The 17943-nt window shown below is 32.0% G+C and overlaps 4 protein-coding genes across 4 annotated transcripts in view; 1 reads left to right on the forward strand and 3 right to left on the reverse strand.

Moving 5' to 3' along the window:
- Positions 1–3430: 3430 nt before the first annotated feature.
- On the reverse strand, positions 3431–5592 carry HELRODRAFT_71674 (hypothetical protein; the record flags this gene model as incomplete). Its single annotated transcript, XM_009011879.1, has 5 exons — positions 3431–3555; positions 4383–4494; positions 4641–4781; positions 5221–5280; positions 5554–5592. Coding segments are annotated over 5 exons (477 nt in total), but the record flags the coding sequence as incomplete, so codon positions are not given.
- A 755-nt stretch (positions 5593–6347) lies between these two features.
- HELRODRAFT_71264 (hypothetical protein) lies at positions 6348–8255 on the reverse strand (the record flags this gene model as incomplete). The annotated part of the gene is made up of 6 exons (XM_009011880.1): positions 6348–6425; positions 6597–6698; positions 7021–7098; positions 7314–7442; positions 7841–8004; positions 8153–8255. Coding segments are annotated over 6 exons (654 nt in total), but the record flags the coding sequence as incomplete, so codon positions are not given.
- A 1058-nt stretch (positions 8256–9313) lies between these two features.
- On the reverse strand, positions 9314–12068 carry HELRODRAFT_108915 (hypothetical protein). The gene is made up of 8 exons (XM_009011881.1): positions 11508–12068; positions 11081–11191; positions 10911–10952; positions 10734–10800; positions 10520–10572; positions 10064–10186; positions 9899–9975; positions 9314–9785 (listed from the first exon to the last, which is right to left on the reverse strand). The coding sequence occupies exons 1-8, from the start codon at positions 11559–11561 to the stop codon at positions 9677–9679; spliced, it is 636 nt and encodes a 211-aa protein (XP_009010129.1). The 5' UTR covers positions 11562–12068; the 3' UTR covers positions 9314–9676.
- Positions 12069–13698: 1630 nt separating this feature from the next.
- HELRODRAFT_190040 (hypothetical protein) overlaps positions 13699–17943 on the forward strand; it is a gene marked incomplete at both ends in the record, with an annotated part of 7084 nt that continues 2839 nt past the window's right edge. Inside the window, 9 exons of the mRNA XM_009011882.1 lie at positions 13699–13719; positions 13977–14703; positions 14897–14980; positions 15156–15175; positions 15346–15435; positions 15834–15954; positions 16262–16447; positions 16644–16792; positions 16938–17144. Coding sequence (XP_009010130.1) covers positions 13699–13719; positions 13977–14703; positions 14897–14980; positions 15156–15175; positions 15346–15435; positions 15834–15954; positions 16262–16447; positions 16644–16792; positions 16938–17144 — 1605 coding nt within the window. The remainder of the gene's footprint in view (positions 13720–13976; positions 14704–14896; positions 14981–15155; positions 15176–15345; positions 15436–15833; positions 15955–16261; positions 16448–16643; positions 16793–16937; positions 17145–17943) is intronic.

The raw sequence follows: 17943 nt of genomic DNA on the forward strand, positions 1-17943 counted from the left end.
GTTTGATCTAATTACAATATTCTTATGCGATATTTCCTTTACAATTACTAAGGTTTTTTGGCATGCTGGTATTATGTTTTTGTTGCGTTGATTTTTGTATAAAGATACTGTTCTGCTGGTATCATGAATTGTATAGTTGGTATTATGTACTATATTGTTGATATCATGTATTGTATTGTTGCTATCGTGTGTTGTTGTGATGACGTTTTGAAATTATTGAGTTGATATAAAGATGTTCATGTATTAGTATACAGGTATCATTGAGTTGGTATCAAGGTATCATTGTGTTGCTATCAAGGTATCCTTCAGTTGATATCACGGTATTTTCACGTCGGGATTCAATTATGTACATATGATATTAAACACCTGAATGTCTCCAGCATCTGTGGTGAATTTATGATTCGTGTCATAGACTCTTATACGCAGATGTAGATATATGATTGTATTTGTGAGTGTATAAATAAATGTGTATGCGTGTATGTGTGTGTAAATACACACGTGTGTATGTATGTATGCGTGTGTTTGTGTATAAGCCCATATATTGATTACATATTCGCATAATTAAATAACTTTATACATCCTGCCGTAAATATGCCCATTTTTTTCGAGGTCGCTTGTGTAAAGAGGCTACAAGTGCCTCTGGGTGCGTGCGTGCGTATGTGTAAGTGTTGGCGTGTGTTTGTGTGTGCGTGTTTGTATGGCCGTGGGCGTTTGTTTGAGTTTTATGTATTTGATTAATTTATCTGTGTGTGCATGTGAAGTGCGGTTTATGATTTTCAGGGATTTTTAACACATTGAGAGTATGATGAGGATGAAGATGAGGATGAAGATGATGATATTGCTGCTGCTGCTGATGATGATATAGAAAGACATCACAGAAGTAATGTATAAAAATGGGTTGGATGTGGATCTAGTTACTTAAAGAAATCAAATCTTTTCCAGAAAACGGCCATTCATTGATCAACTAACATTAAAAATTAATTTGACCATCTACCGTTAAAATTAATCTACTTTACTTGTCAATTAGCATTTATTTATTATTCTTTTTTAGATTTTTTAAACAGATTTTTTTATAACTATGTCGAGAGTTAAAAACGTCGAGTCATGTTTGAAGTCACTAGTGGAATTGAACCGGCACAGAAAAAAATTTCGAAAAATTATTTCTTCCCATTTTATGTCATGCGATTTTTGCATGACGATGACAATTACCTTGTAAAAAAAAATTTCAAGAGTAAATTATAAATATTTATCATATAATATCATATAAATAGAAAAATGAATAGTAATAGATACTGATTAAACAAAGAAAGATAATAATAATAATAATAAATTTTTAATTTATTAATTTCTTTCCAAAAAGCAGTTTATAAAATCATATATCTTTAGAAATTTTAAATAAAATTTTTTTAACTCAAGAAGTTTAACTTATAGAAAGTTGTCATATTTATAATAATGGTCACCCACGAGTTTATAATTTATCAAATGATCAATAAATTAAACAACAATTTATATAGCGCAATTTTCCATACCTTCCTGACAAGCAATCACGAGTCGTAACGCTTCTTAATTGAAAAAGTCTCGAAAGCATACAAAAACTTGTAAAATAAAAACGAAATCAATAACAAGATAAAAAAAATCTACAAACACAAACCCAATTCAACATTCTTACCGACTATCTGACTGTCTGACATTAATCACATCACATCACATAGTAATAAGGTGAGTAGAGCGGTATCATTAAACACGTACAATGCACCGCGTCAAAACTTTGATGCCTGGCGACAAGTGCATTCGAAGCAGGACGTCAGCATGACTGACAGAAACAAGAGTTGCCCATTATGGCTGTCGAAAGAAATATTATTTTTTTATTTCATGTGGGCGTGATATAACCCAATATGGATGGAGAGCACGTCATAATCCACTTTCAAATAATTTTTGAGCCTCTTAATAAATGTCCCTCTGTGTGTATGGGTGCGTGTGTGTGTGTGTGCGTGTGTACCTCTCTCTCTCTTTCTTCTCTCTCTTTCTTCTCTCTCTTTCTTCTCTCTCTCTCTTTCTTCTCTCTCTCTCTCTCCATTTCTCTCTCGTTGTAAAGATTTCAGGATTAATTTTTCTCAACGATTAAAGTGTGAGTCTCGATTGTGTAGAGACAGATGTTTTTAACAGCCGTCAACAACGAGCAACTAATCCTCTCTAGACATGTCCTCTCTTGTTTGTCATCCAATTTAATGCTTAAATCCTCCCCTTGCTGATGGCACAACTTGGAAAGAGTCAGAAAAGTAGATGAAAAACTAAGTAATTAAGCAAATCAGCAAAGTACATTTTATATATAAAAATATTATTTATTGACATTTATAGCTATATATTTCTGCCTACATTTTATAAAAACAAAATCAATAATAATATAAACAAAATTACAACACAAATCCAATCCAATGTTTTTTCTGACTGACTGTCTGACTAATTGACCGACCGACCGACCAACCGACTGACAACAACATCATAACAATGATCAGTGTGGGAGTGAAAAAGCAAGCACGAACACAGACACACGCATACGCACAAACACTCCACCACACGAAAAATATCTGGGTATATATCTATTGATTCGTATGCAATATTTTATCGTTGCTTTTTTAATTATATTCAATTATACATTTTTCATCTTCGCGTTTATTGATTTTTTATACAATTTTTCATCACGAACATGTGCCCAATGAGGTTATCGCTGATATCAACGAAGCAGCAGAGTCCAATAAATCAAACTGATTATATGACAAGATACTAAAGAACATAATGTATAGTATGTAGCATTCAGTGGTCGTTAACAAACCACCATACCAGAATATCAGGCTGTTTTACATGAGAAAATTCGTTGACACGCATGAACAGCAATGTATGAAATGTACAATGTATGATACACGACGCATACACGCACGCAGAGAAAATGCAGACGAACATGTATGGGAATTCGATAGTTGATGAGAAGATAATTTATCATCTGACAACATAATAATACATCAGCCGTTGGCTGTTCTTCAAGTCACAGTATTACAAACACGTTGAATGATGCTATAGAGTTCTTGTGAAGACCATGTTAGTTACGATTGAATTAACAATCTTGAGTGAGTTAATAAACTTTATTTGGGCTTTATCAACACAAAAAAACTATACAGGTTCATTAAATTATTTTTTGTTGTCACATTTGGCAGAATTTATATCTTTAAAAGAATTAGTTTTCATTATAAAAAAACATCAAATAATTAAAATTTAAGATTTAGTAGTAAAAATTAAACGAAAAATAGGTATTATGTCACAAGAAATAGCTTGGTAATAAAAAAATAAATACAGATATCCATATAACTGACAAAATAATAATAACGTAACGTAGATAAAAAAATAAAATAAAACTTAAAATATCAAAAAATTATTATTTTTCAGTCGGTTCGTTATTGGAATCTTTAATTCTTTTTGGTGAATACTTGGTTCGTAGGTCAGAGTTGAGGCCCTCCCTATTCCTTGCTATCTCTATTGCAAGGAACTGTGTTCTTGGTACTAGGAAAAAAAAATTAGAATTGGCTTCATGTATTTTTTTTTATTTGATTATTTGATTTATATTTATTATGAATGAAAATTTACAAATGTAGAAGATGTAGAAGTGGAAAGCTTTGTTTACTTAGGGGATAAGCTGAATGCGGATGGAGGATGTTTGAGCGCAGTTACGGCTAGAGTTCGTGTGGGATGGATGAAATTTAGGGAACTGGGTGGGGTATTGTGTGGAAAGAAATGGTCAGTGAAGATGAAAGGGAGGGTATATAAAGCATGTGTGAGAGCAGCGATGATATATGGTGGTGAAACTTGGGTGTTGAGGAGAGAGGAGGAAAGTGTACTGCAGAGGGCTGAAAGAGCTATGGTGAGGATGATGTGTGGGGTTAAAGTGAAGGATAGGAGGAGTAGTACAGAGCTGATGTCAATGATGGGACTGAATGAGGACATTGTGACATTGATAAGGAGATCGAGATTGCGGTGGTATGGACATGTGTTGAGAAGGGATGAAAGGGTCGGGATTAGGCGAGCGTTGGAGTTCGAGGTTGAAGGAGTGGTAGGAAGGGGTCGTCCGCGATTGGGATGGAGAGAGCAGGTGGAGAAGGACAGGGTGAAAGCGGGGTTGCGTGATACTGAGGCGAGTGACAGATGTGGATGGAGTCGAGGGGTATTTCGGTTTCATCATAGGTAGCCAAACGGCAACCCCCGATCTCGGGAAAATGCCGTCTAAACGTGTGTTGTTGTTGTTGTTAGAAGATGACAAAAAAAATTTGATCATAAAAACAAAATATGAGTCTAAAAGATGTAATTGTAAAAATGTAAAAACAAAAACAAACCAATGATTGTATTATGCTCTGAAACATCAAGCGAACTGTCAAGTCTCAACAACGTCGCCATGTTCCAATCAGCTACTTGACTATTGAACTCTTCGCAGAACTCTCTCCATTGCTGCAAAATTAGTATTGGTGATGAAAATATTATTAAAAAAATTCATCTGAAATGGAAAAACTGATTTGAATAGAATGATCTAAAGATAAAGATAACAAAAAAAAGATAATTAATAATAACAAAATCATTGATCAATGATTTCTTACCTGTTTAGCTTCCTCCGATTTGATATCATTCTCAACTATTTTGTCAATCTTCAGATCTTTAAACTTTCCTCTGAATTTGGAGTATAACTCATTATCAAGTTTGCACAACTTTAACTTCGTTGGATCTACTGATATCAGAATCTGTAATTTAACATAGCAATAATTAAATCCAAATTAAACAGACCATGATTACATGACATAACCCATCATGATATTATATATATATATATATATATATATATATATATATATATATATATATATATATATATGTTTATCATATCATTGAATACTATATTTTGATCATAAACAAGTCAATGCACCACATAAATATAAATATTGATATTAAGAATTAAGTGATTACTCAATACTATTGAGTCAATAGTTTAATTTTTCTAATGAAGTGCTAAATTGATCTGTTGGACAATTAAATTAGTGTAATGGGCTTTTATTTTTTATAAATATAAAATTTTACTAATTAGATTTTTTTTTCCGAAAATAATTTAATTTAAAATTTTAAATAATTCATCCATTAATTAATTAATTAATTTTATATTAATTAAAATAAAATAAAACCAACATTGAAATATGTTTCAGCATGTTCATAAGCCTTTACTGCCCACATCATCTCAACTGATGGCTAACAAATAAATAAGATTTTTTAAATAATTAGTACAATGAATTCTGAGTTCTCAAAATCAAAACAACTGTATAGTGTATGTATTAGTATCATAAAATGATACTAAATCATATCAGTCAGTGTAGTCTGTTGTAAGTAAAGTTAGTTATTGTAGTTTGTAATGTAATGTAATATAGTGAGTGATGCACTATATTATGTCTTAACAAATTATGCAACCCATTTTGTTTTATTTCTAACTTCAATCATTAAAAAAATTGAACAAAAAAATCTAACATCATTTCCAAATTTATCAGCCGGTTCTTGCAAGATGGAGGCGATGTTGCTGACTTCAGCTTGATTCTTGTTGAAATAAAATTAAACATTATTTACATATTTTTTATTGAATTTTTGAACTTAGTGATACTAAACAAGAAAAACATGATCGAAACTCACGAGCGACGATAGGGCCATACTCGCATAGGTGATAATAAAATTTTCTTTAACGACAAAGAAAAACAATCTTCAGCTATGAAAATTTGTAATTTTCTATGGTCTAGGAATTATCAAAATTTTATTAATGAAAAATGGAATCGTAAAAAATTACAGCACAAACGTAGGCTATTTAATCAAATTTTATTTCTTCAAAAGATAGTATTTTTACAAACCATAACAACGTCAGACTGGTCTATCGAATTACCAACAAGGATTGAAATGAAGCACTTGACATGAAAGTTGACTTTAAAGTTTAAACCTTAACATCCTATGACGTCTTCACTGTCTTAACTTCTGCTAGGCAGTCCATCAGTACAAAACACCAGACGCGCTAGCATTTTTCAAAAACAACAAATTAGACAACAAAAACGAATTCTGGTTTTGTTTTGATAGAAAACCAACTAATTCCCCTACAATATCCAACAATCTGCCTCTATGTAACCATAGCGCAGATGCAGAAAAATGCGTATTATACAAAAACAAACTATTTAGCATAATAAACAATATTGATAAAATTTTAATTTTTGTAGAATTATCTTCTAATTGTCAATAATCATAATATTTTAGATTCGACCATTAATATTGTTTCATTGATTTTAAACGGCGGGGGCAGCTTTCTGTTTTTGTGCAAGGGCCTTCAGGTCAGCGATGCATTTCAACATGCTATCCTTCTCCTTGGGTGTGGTTATTTCATACATGTATAAATATGTTATCATCGTCATCAAAACCAACATTACCAATGCCTCAAATACCAATATTACCGTAATAATCAGCATTATTGCCATCACTATCACCATCAAATCAAACCAAGAACATCATCACATTATCACCATTATCATCATCACCTGTTGTGGAGTGATACCCTTGATGACGTTGCTAACTATCCAGTTTACCATATGCTTCTGTTCCACAGTTTTGTGCAAGTTCTCAACCTCCATGTGATAATCCTGAAAAAATTTCAATGAATAACCCGCATTTCATTTTTTTATTTCAAATTAAATTTATAATTGAAATAATTAGTATGAAAATATAAGATTAAAACTTATTAGATTAATAAAAATTTATTTTGAACCCACTTAAATTAAATTAAATTACTTAAATTAAGTAAACATATGAAATGCAATACTATATAGCAGCACAATTTTCGTTAAGCATGGTTAATAAATTCAAGTAAGTAAACTAAAACAAATGAATGAATAATTTAAAAAAAATTTTAATAAATTAATTAATTGCAATAGAATAAAATGATTATGATGAAATAAAACTGACCAATCTTCTTTTGACCCCTTGATGAACTTCAGCAAGTCTCTGCCTATATGCACTCTCCAATTGCAAATCTATATTTTCCTGTGTATTTTTCAAGTCAATCATTCGTTCATTCATCCATCCATTTAGTTATTCATTCGTTTGTTCATTTATTGTTTTCAAAGTTAACAAACAAATGGTATCTAACAAACTCATAAATTAAAACAAATAAACCAATTAAAAAATCAATTATTAAAATTTAATTAATAAAGTAATTGATTTAAATTAAAAAAAAAGAGATAAAACAGCAGCAGAACCCTTTTAGCATCAAAGATATATTTCTGGCCACCTTCTTGCCAGATGGTCTTCTCCAGATCCTTGATGACCTTCTCTGAACTCTCCCTCGTGTCTCTCAGTGGCTTCAAGAACATCTTCTCATCTAAATGCTGCAATACCATTTTCGTTATTTTGTTATTTTGTATAGAAATAATTTTATTTCATTTTATTTCATCAAATTAAATCAAAGAAATTATAAAAAATCAAAGAGTTGATGATCTGGAAACTAAAAATGAAAATAAAATATTGAAATACATCTATAAACTATTGAAATCATGCTGTTGTGGCATATAATTAATTATTCATTAACTATTTTTATTATTTTCAAAAAAATTTAATGAATGAAATAAAATAGACAAGTTTAAAATTAAGACCATAATAAAATATGCAGACATGAAGAAAACATAAACATGTTAGCATACACCACATTAATTCAATCCACAAAGAAAATATGGCAATGAAACAACAAAAACTGAAAATAAAATTCTTTAAAAAACTACCGACAAACCTCAGTTTTCTTGTCAAGAGCCTTTGCAATTCTATCTCCAAACTTCCTGTGAAGCCAGTAAAAAGCTAACCAAAATGCAAGAAAGTGTGAGAACTGATGCTCCACTATCACTATTTCTTTTGACAGCAGGTAGGTTATGAAGCCAAACCCAAACACATAGGGACCTTAAGAAAAGTTAGAAAAATTGTTAATTTGTTGTTTGTTGATCTTAATAAGATGAATAGAAATGCTTATACAATGTATTTTAAAATAGTAACAAACATGTGATGACAACAATAAAGTATTTTTCATAAGTAAACCAGTATCATCAACCTGTCACTCCTGTCTTATCATAAAGAGCTTGGAACCATGCTTCAGGAATAAAGCCCAATCTTGTAGGAGGGCAAGTTTCAGGGCGTCTCAACACCGGAAAATTTACCGTATCTCTCTGAGGTCCATAGAACAATTTGTTTGCACTGTCCCAATTTTCAATTGCCTGATTGAGTGAAAATTTGTAAATCTTTTCAAGTTTTCATATATGGGAAATTTGTTGAAGGTTCTGTTCAATGGTTTCATTAAAGTCAAAATACTACTTTTGTAATGACTAAATTTTTACATAATGATTAAATAAATGATGGTATTAATGAGTTAAAATTCATTAAGCAAAATAAATGTTCGTGCAAAACAAGTTTCTGTATGTAGGAATTAACATAGAATGTCAATGTATGACGTATGTGTAGTTAACAAAATTTTATTTTTAGAAAGAAAATCTTGTTCTTAGAAATTTAGTAGAGCATACTTTGGCTAGTTCATCCTTTGCTTCTTGGACCTTTGTAGCAGGTGGAGAGGTGGTTTTAACTGGGGCAGATGTTGTGGATGATAATCTTGTCAAAGTTGTTACTCCTAATCTGTGAAGATTAATTAGGATCTTAAAATGAATAAAATGTGAGCAATCTTCAAGTCTACTTCACTTGTCTACCCCTCAATAAAATCTTCCATCAATCAACCAATCCAACCAATTAATTTCAATTTTAGTTCAATGATCAAAACACACAAATTAAATTACCTGCCATTTTTCAAAGCAGAAATCAATCCTGAAATTAAAATGTGATAAGTTTTTTTAGTTGAGCGAAAATTAACAAAAATTAAATTTAAAATAGTAACCTTGAATAGTGAGCGATAATACGATTACACATTTTAACAATTAAAAAATCAAAAAATAAAATAAAAAATCCGAACAAATTAATAAAAATGTAACCTTGCTGTAAAGCCAACTTTGACAACATTTTGTCAAACTTTAACAAAAACTAACAAGGACGAAACACCAACAAACCAAAAGTATCGGAGCTGAGCCGAATCGAGCGATTAGTTTCGATTACGAGTTCTTTTCAAGTAGGTACTTAAAATAATTCTAATCCCATGAATTAAAATAGAACTCATTTCATAAAAATTTGTGAATTTAAGTGGTTGTGTAGAGTTTATTGAAATCTCAACTAAATATTTCAAGTTTATTTCAATAATTAAGCCATCTAATATAGTAAATTTTTTAAAAAAGCCAAATGAACTTATTCGAAAATGCAAATATATAAATCAAAAATGACAAATGAATGAGCTAAATAGTTGCACAGCAATTATTATAGTAGAGTAATTGTTGGTGATAGTTTTATTGCAAATGTGATCAAATTGAGCATTCTGTCCAAATAAAGATCAAGTAATGATCAAATTCGTCACATCACAAAACAGAGCTACTAAATCTAAACACTAGTATTTCAAAAAACAACGACAGCAAAAAATACCTACGTAACGAGTTATCATATATTGTACAGTTATAAATTTAAATGAAATAAAATCTAATGATCAACTACAGCAAGGAACTTTAAGACCGAGGTTATCAGATGTGGTGGTCGGTGAAATTTGAACATTGTCCTCGCGTGGTTGCCTTCTCGTTTTTTTGTTTAGTAAATTTCTGTACCAATCGTTTTAGTTGTCAGTGTCATTTTTTACTAGACTATTAACAATTGAAGATGTTTTGCTGACAAATTAACCGATATCATAATTATAACTTATGAAACAACTGACCTGGCAATCGTTTCAAAGGCTAGGTCAACATTGATAGCCGTTTTTGCACTTGTTTCCATGAAGTCAACTCCGAATTGCTTTAAAATTTTAATTCTCATTAAGTTCGTTCATCCAATACATGAAATCAATTTATAACTGTAATAAAAATAAATAGAGTTAAATTACTTGAGCAATAGCTTCGCCATCTTCTTTCCTAACTGCTCTCTCCGAAGTCATGTCCACTTTGTTGCCTATCAACATGATGACCACATCGTCTTGTGCGTATTCGTTTATCTCTGCAAGCCATGCCTGTAAAACAAAACATTAATGTCCTAACCGTACGTACCGATGTAAAGCCAGTCATTACAATTTACATCTATTGTATTAAAATTTAATTAATTATAATGGATGACTCTGACTGAAAGTAATGCTATGGAGCTTTATCGGTTGTGTAATGTTGTTGCCCTATAAAATATATGCGATATATGTCCTAATATATGTGTCGAGTACGTGATACTTAAATTATATATAAAAATAAAGACATCTTTCAATTGTCTGTGGCAATCGATAAGAGACAAGTCAATATTACGCCTTTAAATGTCAAGGAATGAAGAGATGGTAAAAAAACTATAGAATACATACACTTATGTTGTCGAAACTGAGTCTGTTCGTGACATCGTAGAGCAAAAACAGGGCTGGAAACGGGATGTTAAATGTTATTTTTAACATAATTAATTATTTCCATAAAAGTTTTCAATTAATTTGATTTTGTGCAAACTCTAACAAAAACAGAAGCAAAAAAGATGTGAAAGAACATGGGTAGATGTGAATGGATGTGAATGAACTTGGAACAAACCGTGGGCGTCTCTGTAATAGGCGTGTGTGATGCTTCGAAACCGTTCTTGGCCGGCTGTGTCCCAAATCTTAACGAAGAGTTTAATATTTTTCGTTTTCACTACTATACAAAACAGATGTAACTATATCTGTCGGTATTTACAAATTAATTATTTAATAATTATTAAAAATGACCGACTTGCAACTTCACATTGTACCCATCGATGCAAACAATTTTATTCTGCGAAAGAAAAAAGCAACAAAAAGTTATTTTGCACTATAAAACACATTTGAACGATCTTAACTAAAAATATTTTGTAATTATTTTAAAATTATTTTCACAAAATTAAACAAAAAAAAACATCTAACTGTGAAACCGATGCCGACAGTTGCTGCAAAAGATCCAGATTGAAATTTCTTCTGATCAAATTGCACGAGGAACGATGTCTTGCCAACACCGCTGTCACCAACCAGAATTGTCTGATGGTTATTTGTAGGAATGCTATGAAATCCTTTCCATCGTTCGTCACAACATTAAGTTTATTTGTCTAATGTTCTAATCCCAATATAACAATTTTGTAATATCTATAAAATAAACAAATTATACAAAAGTCTTCTTCTTACAATATGTGTTTGTATTACTCTAGAAAAAGCGTAAACGATCAAGATGACAAGAATTGAAACTACGAATTACATCCAAAAACGAGAAATTTACAATTTTATCAGCAAACTGACTACTCTTTGAATCATTTAGTAACAGTGAAGAGAATGCATTAACGAGTAACATTGTACGTACTTTGTGTATGGCGTTTTCATCATGACGTATCATTCCATCGTTCGCATTCATCATGCCCTTCCTTCCTCCTTTTATATTTTCAGAAATTTCGACTGGATAATTTTGTTGAAACTGAATTTATGTAATATAGAAGGCAGAGATCAGTAGCGTTTAGTTATAATTATGATGGAATGCATTTTGCCGACTCAGAAAATTTGTTTCAAGTGTTATATATTCCAATATTTTCCGTTAAGAGAAAATCATTTGATAAGTTTCCCGTAATGTCTGAACATTTAATTTAAATATTTTATCAAAATAAAACCTTCTAATTGATTTTGTTGTTAAATTACATTAAAATGATGAAAATCCCGTTTGAAAAGAAATGGCAGAAACGAGGAACTTGAAAAATTACACGATAAACAAAGCAGCACCCAGCGTCGATACGCAACATAAATCACAATTAACTATCAACAGAAATTTTCCCAAATGGAGGAACGCCAGTAATTAATTTAATTCAAAAGTTTCATAGAGTGCCAGCAGACCACAAATCCAAAACACATACACAACACACCACATCACATCTCTCTGCTTAGTTCGCGTTGAAACGCAGTCTTAAAATAATTTTCCGTAACGGCACATATATGCGTGCACAAGTAAATGTATATATATATATGTGTAAATATATATATGTGTATAAATAAATAAATAAATATATATATATATATATAAATGTTTGTATGTATGTGTATTTTTATGTGTGTATGTGTAATTTTATGTGTATGTGTGTGTGCGCGTGCGTATGTACGCAATTAATATTATTAAATACCGTAAAATATGCATCAACGGTATTAGCTTTAACATTTGTGGCAGACTTCTATCACACGATCAAATGAGTTATAAGCATTTTAAATATTCACCAACGTACAAAAATATGCAGGCAAACTTATGAAATGAGATATGTGAGCATGGACAGCATGGATGCCGTACGGAAAGAACGGTGTATGTAAATATCATTGTACCGATGTGTGCAATGTAAATACGTGCACGAAATTGCGTCCAGAAATGTGATGTGATTGGATATCTTGACTTAAATGTCATGCCATCTTACACATTTAATATTTTTTGCTGCTTACGTACCATTGAGATGCTTTTATCGGTTTGATCGCAGGGGGTACACAATGCCAATTTGAAAGTCTCTAATGCAACAGGTCTTTGTTTCATGACATACCTACATGATAAAAACCATCACTCTTCCGTTTTCTGCAAGCTTATATCATGTATGCTCTGGATTCGGAGCAATACACATTTGGAAAATTTTTATATTTTTAATATTTCAAATAACATCCTTTAACCTACATGTAACATAGCTGCTTTGGTGAGCATATGCTGACAGAAATAATTACATTTTCTCGGAAGCGCCTACGCACTACTTCAAGCCAACGTGAGGACACGTTCACGCAGAAATGAATTGATGAATAAACACCCAAATGATTTTCATTAGATATAAAGGAATAGTTCTTATAGCTCTTACGAGAAAGCCAAAACCAGTTAGTAAAGATGTCTAGTACGATTTGCAGCTAGGCTTCTGATAAGTAATGAAATTGTTTCTCAACTCCAACAGGTAGCGTTGAGAGAAATTGTATAATTAGTTGGCATCATGTGGCGTGCTTACACGTGTGTGTGTCTTCGTGCATTTGGGCGTATCTGTGCGCGTTTGTATGTATGTTATGTTTGGTTGTGGAAAATCTTGGCTCAATCTGCCGTGGCTATATTTGAGAACGACTGGATTGTGTGCACGCGTGGAATCGATCGTCTATGTGCACACTTCTTGTACGTGTAACGTGTGTACGCTGATATGTATTTACAAGAGAGTGTACACTGTTAAATACAAGTATGTTGGCATTGTATAATCACTTCACTGAGTACATTTGCTTCTTGTACACTGTTTCAATTGTTGAAAAAATTGTTTGAATAAGCTTTGTTATAAATTTTTCAGATAAAATTTGATTCATTTAAAAGAACGGTATTTGTTTTATGAAATTACTTCGTTTGCTTATCCTGATCGAAAAATAATTTTCTACAACCACTTATATATCTCCTACAACATAAAATCCGTCGTCTATGGTTTACACGTGTTTCTGTTTATCGCTCTCTTCTGTGTTTTTTTTTGCTATTTTTTGATTAGTTTGGTTTGATTTAATTAAATTAAAAAATGCAGTTGACGGATAAAAAGGTTTGTTGATTATTTTTAGGTTGATTTTTTTTAACTGTTTAAATGTCAGATTGTCAGCCAAGAATAATTTCTTTCTTCACAATGACTTCCATTTTTCTTGATCTGGACTTCTTTTAGATTTCAATTCATAGTTTATTTAATTTTTTAAGTTAAAATGGTATTTTTTAATTAAATTTGGTCAGGATCCAACCGATTGACTTATCTACATGTTAAAATTATAATTATAAATAAATAAATAGAAAATTTATATTTAAAAGAAAAATTCTGATGGTGAAAAAATGCAAGAAAACGACCATGTGATAATTGTTGACGATGAAGATGATGGTAAGAACGCAACAGCTACTACTCCAGTTAAAGCTAAGAAATCAAAGAAAAAACACGATCATAAAATTAAAAACATTGACGTGGCTGACACAACGACTACCACACCGACAATTACTAAAACTAAAGATCCAGATACTAATGACATCAGAACTGCTGGTGAAAGTGGCAAGAAAAAATCTAAAAAACGTAAAAATGAAGAGACAGAAAATAATAATATAGAAAATGAAAAAATAAGAACAGGTGAGGTTGAAAATGGTGAACCAAAGACAAAAAAGGCCAAAAATTCTAAATCTTCTGTGAATAATGTTGAAAATGGTGATGGGGAAAACAAGGGCATAGAGAAGATAGGTGATAATGAAAGTAATGAACTCAATGAAAAAACAAAGAAGAAAAAAAAGAGAACAAAAAGTGAGGAAATTAATAGAAAAGTTGAAGAGTGTAGTGAAAAACTTCCTAAATCTAAAAAAGAAAATTCATCAGAAAATGATAAAACAGTTAAGAAGACCAGTGTTAATGTCAAAAAGTTTGTTGAAGAACAAAAACAGGAAACAAAAAATCATGATGAAAAGGATGATGACGATGAAAGTGATGATGATGATAATGATCTTGGCTCTTTTAAAAGATATTCTCTTTCCAGTTTTGTGGTAGAGAAGTTGAAAGGTTTCAATTATGTTCATTTATTATCTTCTTAACTTTATTTAAACACTCATTTATATCGATCATAATAAGTTAGATTTGCAAAGATAATCCATCAAGGATATTAATATTGTGAGCCTAGTGAAATATAATGCATTGATCATCATTATTAAACAATGATTGTAAATTATGGAAAACCAAAAAAAACCCAAAACAGAGCAAGGAATAAAAAAGTTATTCCCAGTGCAATATGAATCATTTAATGATATAATGTCTGGTGCAGATGTCATTCTTCAGTCAAGTTAGCTCTATGTCCAGCATTTATTTTTTATTCTAATTATTATTTCACATTAATGCTATTTTTTAATTTAAACATTATAATATTTCAATGGCTATGTTATTGTATTTATATTAAAGTTTTGAAACTTTTATTCGTTATCTATGCTAATATTTTGCTGTATATTTTGCCCATTCAGGAACTGGCTCTGGGAAGACTGTGAGTTTCAATCTAGATCAAAATTGAATTTATTTAAATATAAATAAAATAATAATAATATAATTATTATGCTATTGTTGGTAATAGCAATCGTAATAATAAGATAATAATAAAAATTAACCACCCAAATAAATATCCTAATGCAATTCACCCTCTGTTTTTTTATTTAGTTTTCATTTGCAATACCACTGATAGAGATGTTGCATGCATCCCAACTGCAAGCTGATCCAAGTGCCAGATTAAGCGGGAGAGCACCCCAGGTTAATAAAATTCATCATCATTCCTTGGCATGACATAAAACTGCATCCACGCTGCCTTGCGTGCTTTTGAGCAAAAGGCTAGGCCCACCGCTTATAACTGGCGATTGTCGTCAGGATGGGCGTCCGAATGTTAAAAGTTTCCCCAAAATTTATTCCATGCCATCACAAAAAACATCATCATCATTAGGCATAATCACTCATTGCTTATCATCATCAGTCGTCTCTTTTTAATCACTGCTTAACATCTTAATCATCATCGTCGTCGTTGTCGTCATTGTCATAAACTTCATCACTTTTTCAATGGTATTAATATGTGTATGTGCATCATCATCAACTTAATTACTATCATTAGTTGTAGTCATTCATCCTCATTGCATTATGCTATCATCACAAACAAGGTCTTAGTGTTAGCACCGACACGAGAGCTAACAAAACAAGTGGCTGATAGTATATCTAGCATATCCAATGATATGGTATCAGTGCTCTGTGTGTATGGGGGCACACCTGTTTACCCACAGGGTTTGTAATTTTGGGGTGATTGTTCATATAATTTTAGTTATACATTAGTATTATTACGAATATTATTAAGTATTATAACTACTTATAATTACTATCATGTCAGATAAGATGTCTATCTAACCTCTAAGATTTGATAACTTTTTTAGCTGGCATTTTATTCTACTTTTTGTTTTGTCTGTATTAAGTTAAAAATGTTTTATTCTGTCAATTATTTTTACTGACGTTGAAAGTTGAGATAATTGTCTTTATCAACAGCACCAAATGAAAATCATTAAAATGACTGTATTTTAATTATACGTTAACCCAGAACGTGCCCTGCAGAATGGGGTGGATATTTTAGTGGGCACACCGGGGCGGATCCAAGATTTGATTGACAGGGGTGTCTGTGATCTCTCATCCCTGAAACACGTGGTGCTGGATGAGGTGGATAGAATGCTTGATATGGGCTTCGCTGATGACGTTGATAGGATACTACAGTATAGATATTGTTCAGGCTAGTGGAATGAGTGAATGATGAATGAATTAAAATAATAAATCAATAATTTGCCACGAATTTTGTTAGTTTCTTGTTTGGAAATAAACCTTAACATTTATTTCTCAATTTGTCTACAGTTTTATTTAAATTTTATTTGGGAAAATTTAATATGAAAATTTACTAATTAGTTTGATATTCGTTGAATCTGAAACAGATGGTAGCAGAGAGAACCCACAGACTCTTTTTTTCTCTGCCACACTACCTTCCTGGGTACAGCAAACAGCATCCAAGTATTTGAACAATGCTGTGAAACGTATCAACCTCATTGGGCATGGTGATAACAAAACATCGAAAACTGTACAGGTATGTTGTTGCAATTTGTTTTCTACTACTTCCTACTTTTACATTAATTTTTTTTTTAATTTGTAAAATTTCATCGTGTAACTATTTGAAATTATGATTTATTCGAGATTTTGTTGTAAGATAATGTTCAATATCTCGCCTGCAGCACCTTGCCATCCGATGCAGCTACCAGGACCGAGCAGCTACCATCAACAGCGTGGTTCGCGTCTACAGTGGCAACCAGGGACGGGCCATGATTTTCTGCAAGACCAAAAAAGATGCGGATGAACTGGCTCTCAGTAGTGAACTGACAGTTGATGCGCATGTCATTCATGGAGATGTACCTCAGGAGAAGAGGGAGATGGTTCTCAAGGTTCATTGATTTTTTGGTTTTTGCAATCATGATTTGTATTTTTCAAAATTTCAGCCAAAACTTCAAGTTATAAATACAATTGAAATATACAATCATAGTTATAATAGGATAGATGATAATAGTAATAATAATAATAGATGAGGAGGAAAAAGCTCAGGTGTGGAAAGCTCATATGGAAAGGTTGATGAATGAAGAGATTGAGTGGGATGGAGATGTGGAATCCGTGGTCACACACGGACCTATAGAGAAGGTGACGATGGAGGAAGTAGAGAAAGCAGTTAGAGAAATGAAACTAGGTAAGGCGACAGGGGTTTCGGAAGTGGCGGCTGAACATATTAAAGCGAGTGGGGTGATAGGAATTGAAGTTATGATGAGAATTGCTAACAGTATGTTTGATGATGAAGGTATACCTGAGGATTGGCGACACAGTGTGTTGGTGCCGTTGTATAAGGGCAAAGGAGATGTGAGAGATTGTGGGTCATACAGGGGTGTGAAATTACTAGAGCACGGAATGAAGGTAGTGGAGAGGGTGCTTGAGAGGAGGTTGAGAAGTATGGTGACAGTTAATGAAATGCAGTGTGGGTTTATGCCTGGTAGGGGAACGGTGGATGCGTTGTTCATGGCGAGAATGTTGCAGGAGAATTATAGAAAGAAGAAACGAAGATTGTACATGTGTTTTGTGGATCTAGAAAAGGCTTTTGATCGAGTACCGAGGAAGGTCATTGAATGGGCGTTGAGGAAGAAAGGAGTGAATGAGAGACTTGTTAAAGCTGTGATGCAGCTGTATGAAGGGGCAAAG

The sequence above is a fragment of the Helobdella robusta genome, assembly GCF_000326865.2.
Source record: "Helobdella robusta unplaced genomic scaffold HELROscaffold_10, whole genome shotgun sequence".
NCBI lineage: Eukaryota > Metazoa > Annelida > Clitellata > Rhynchobdellida > Glossiphoniidae > Helobdella > Helobdella robusta.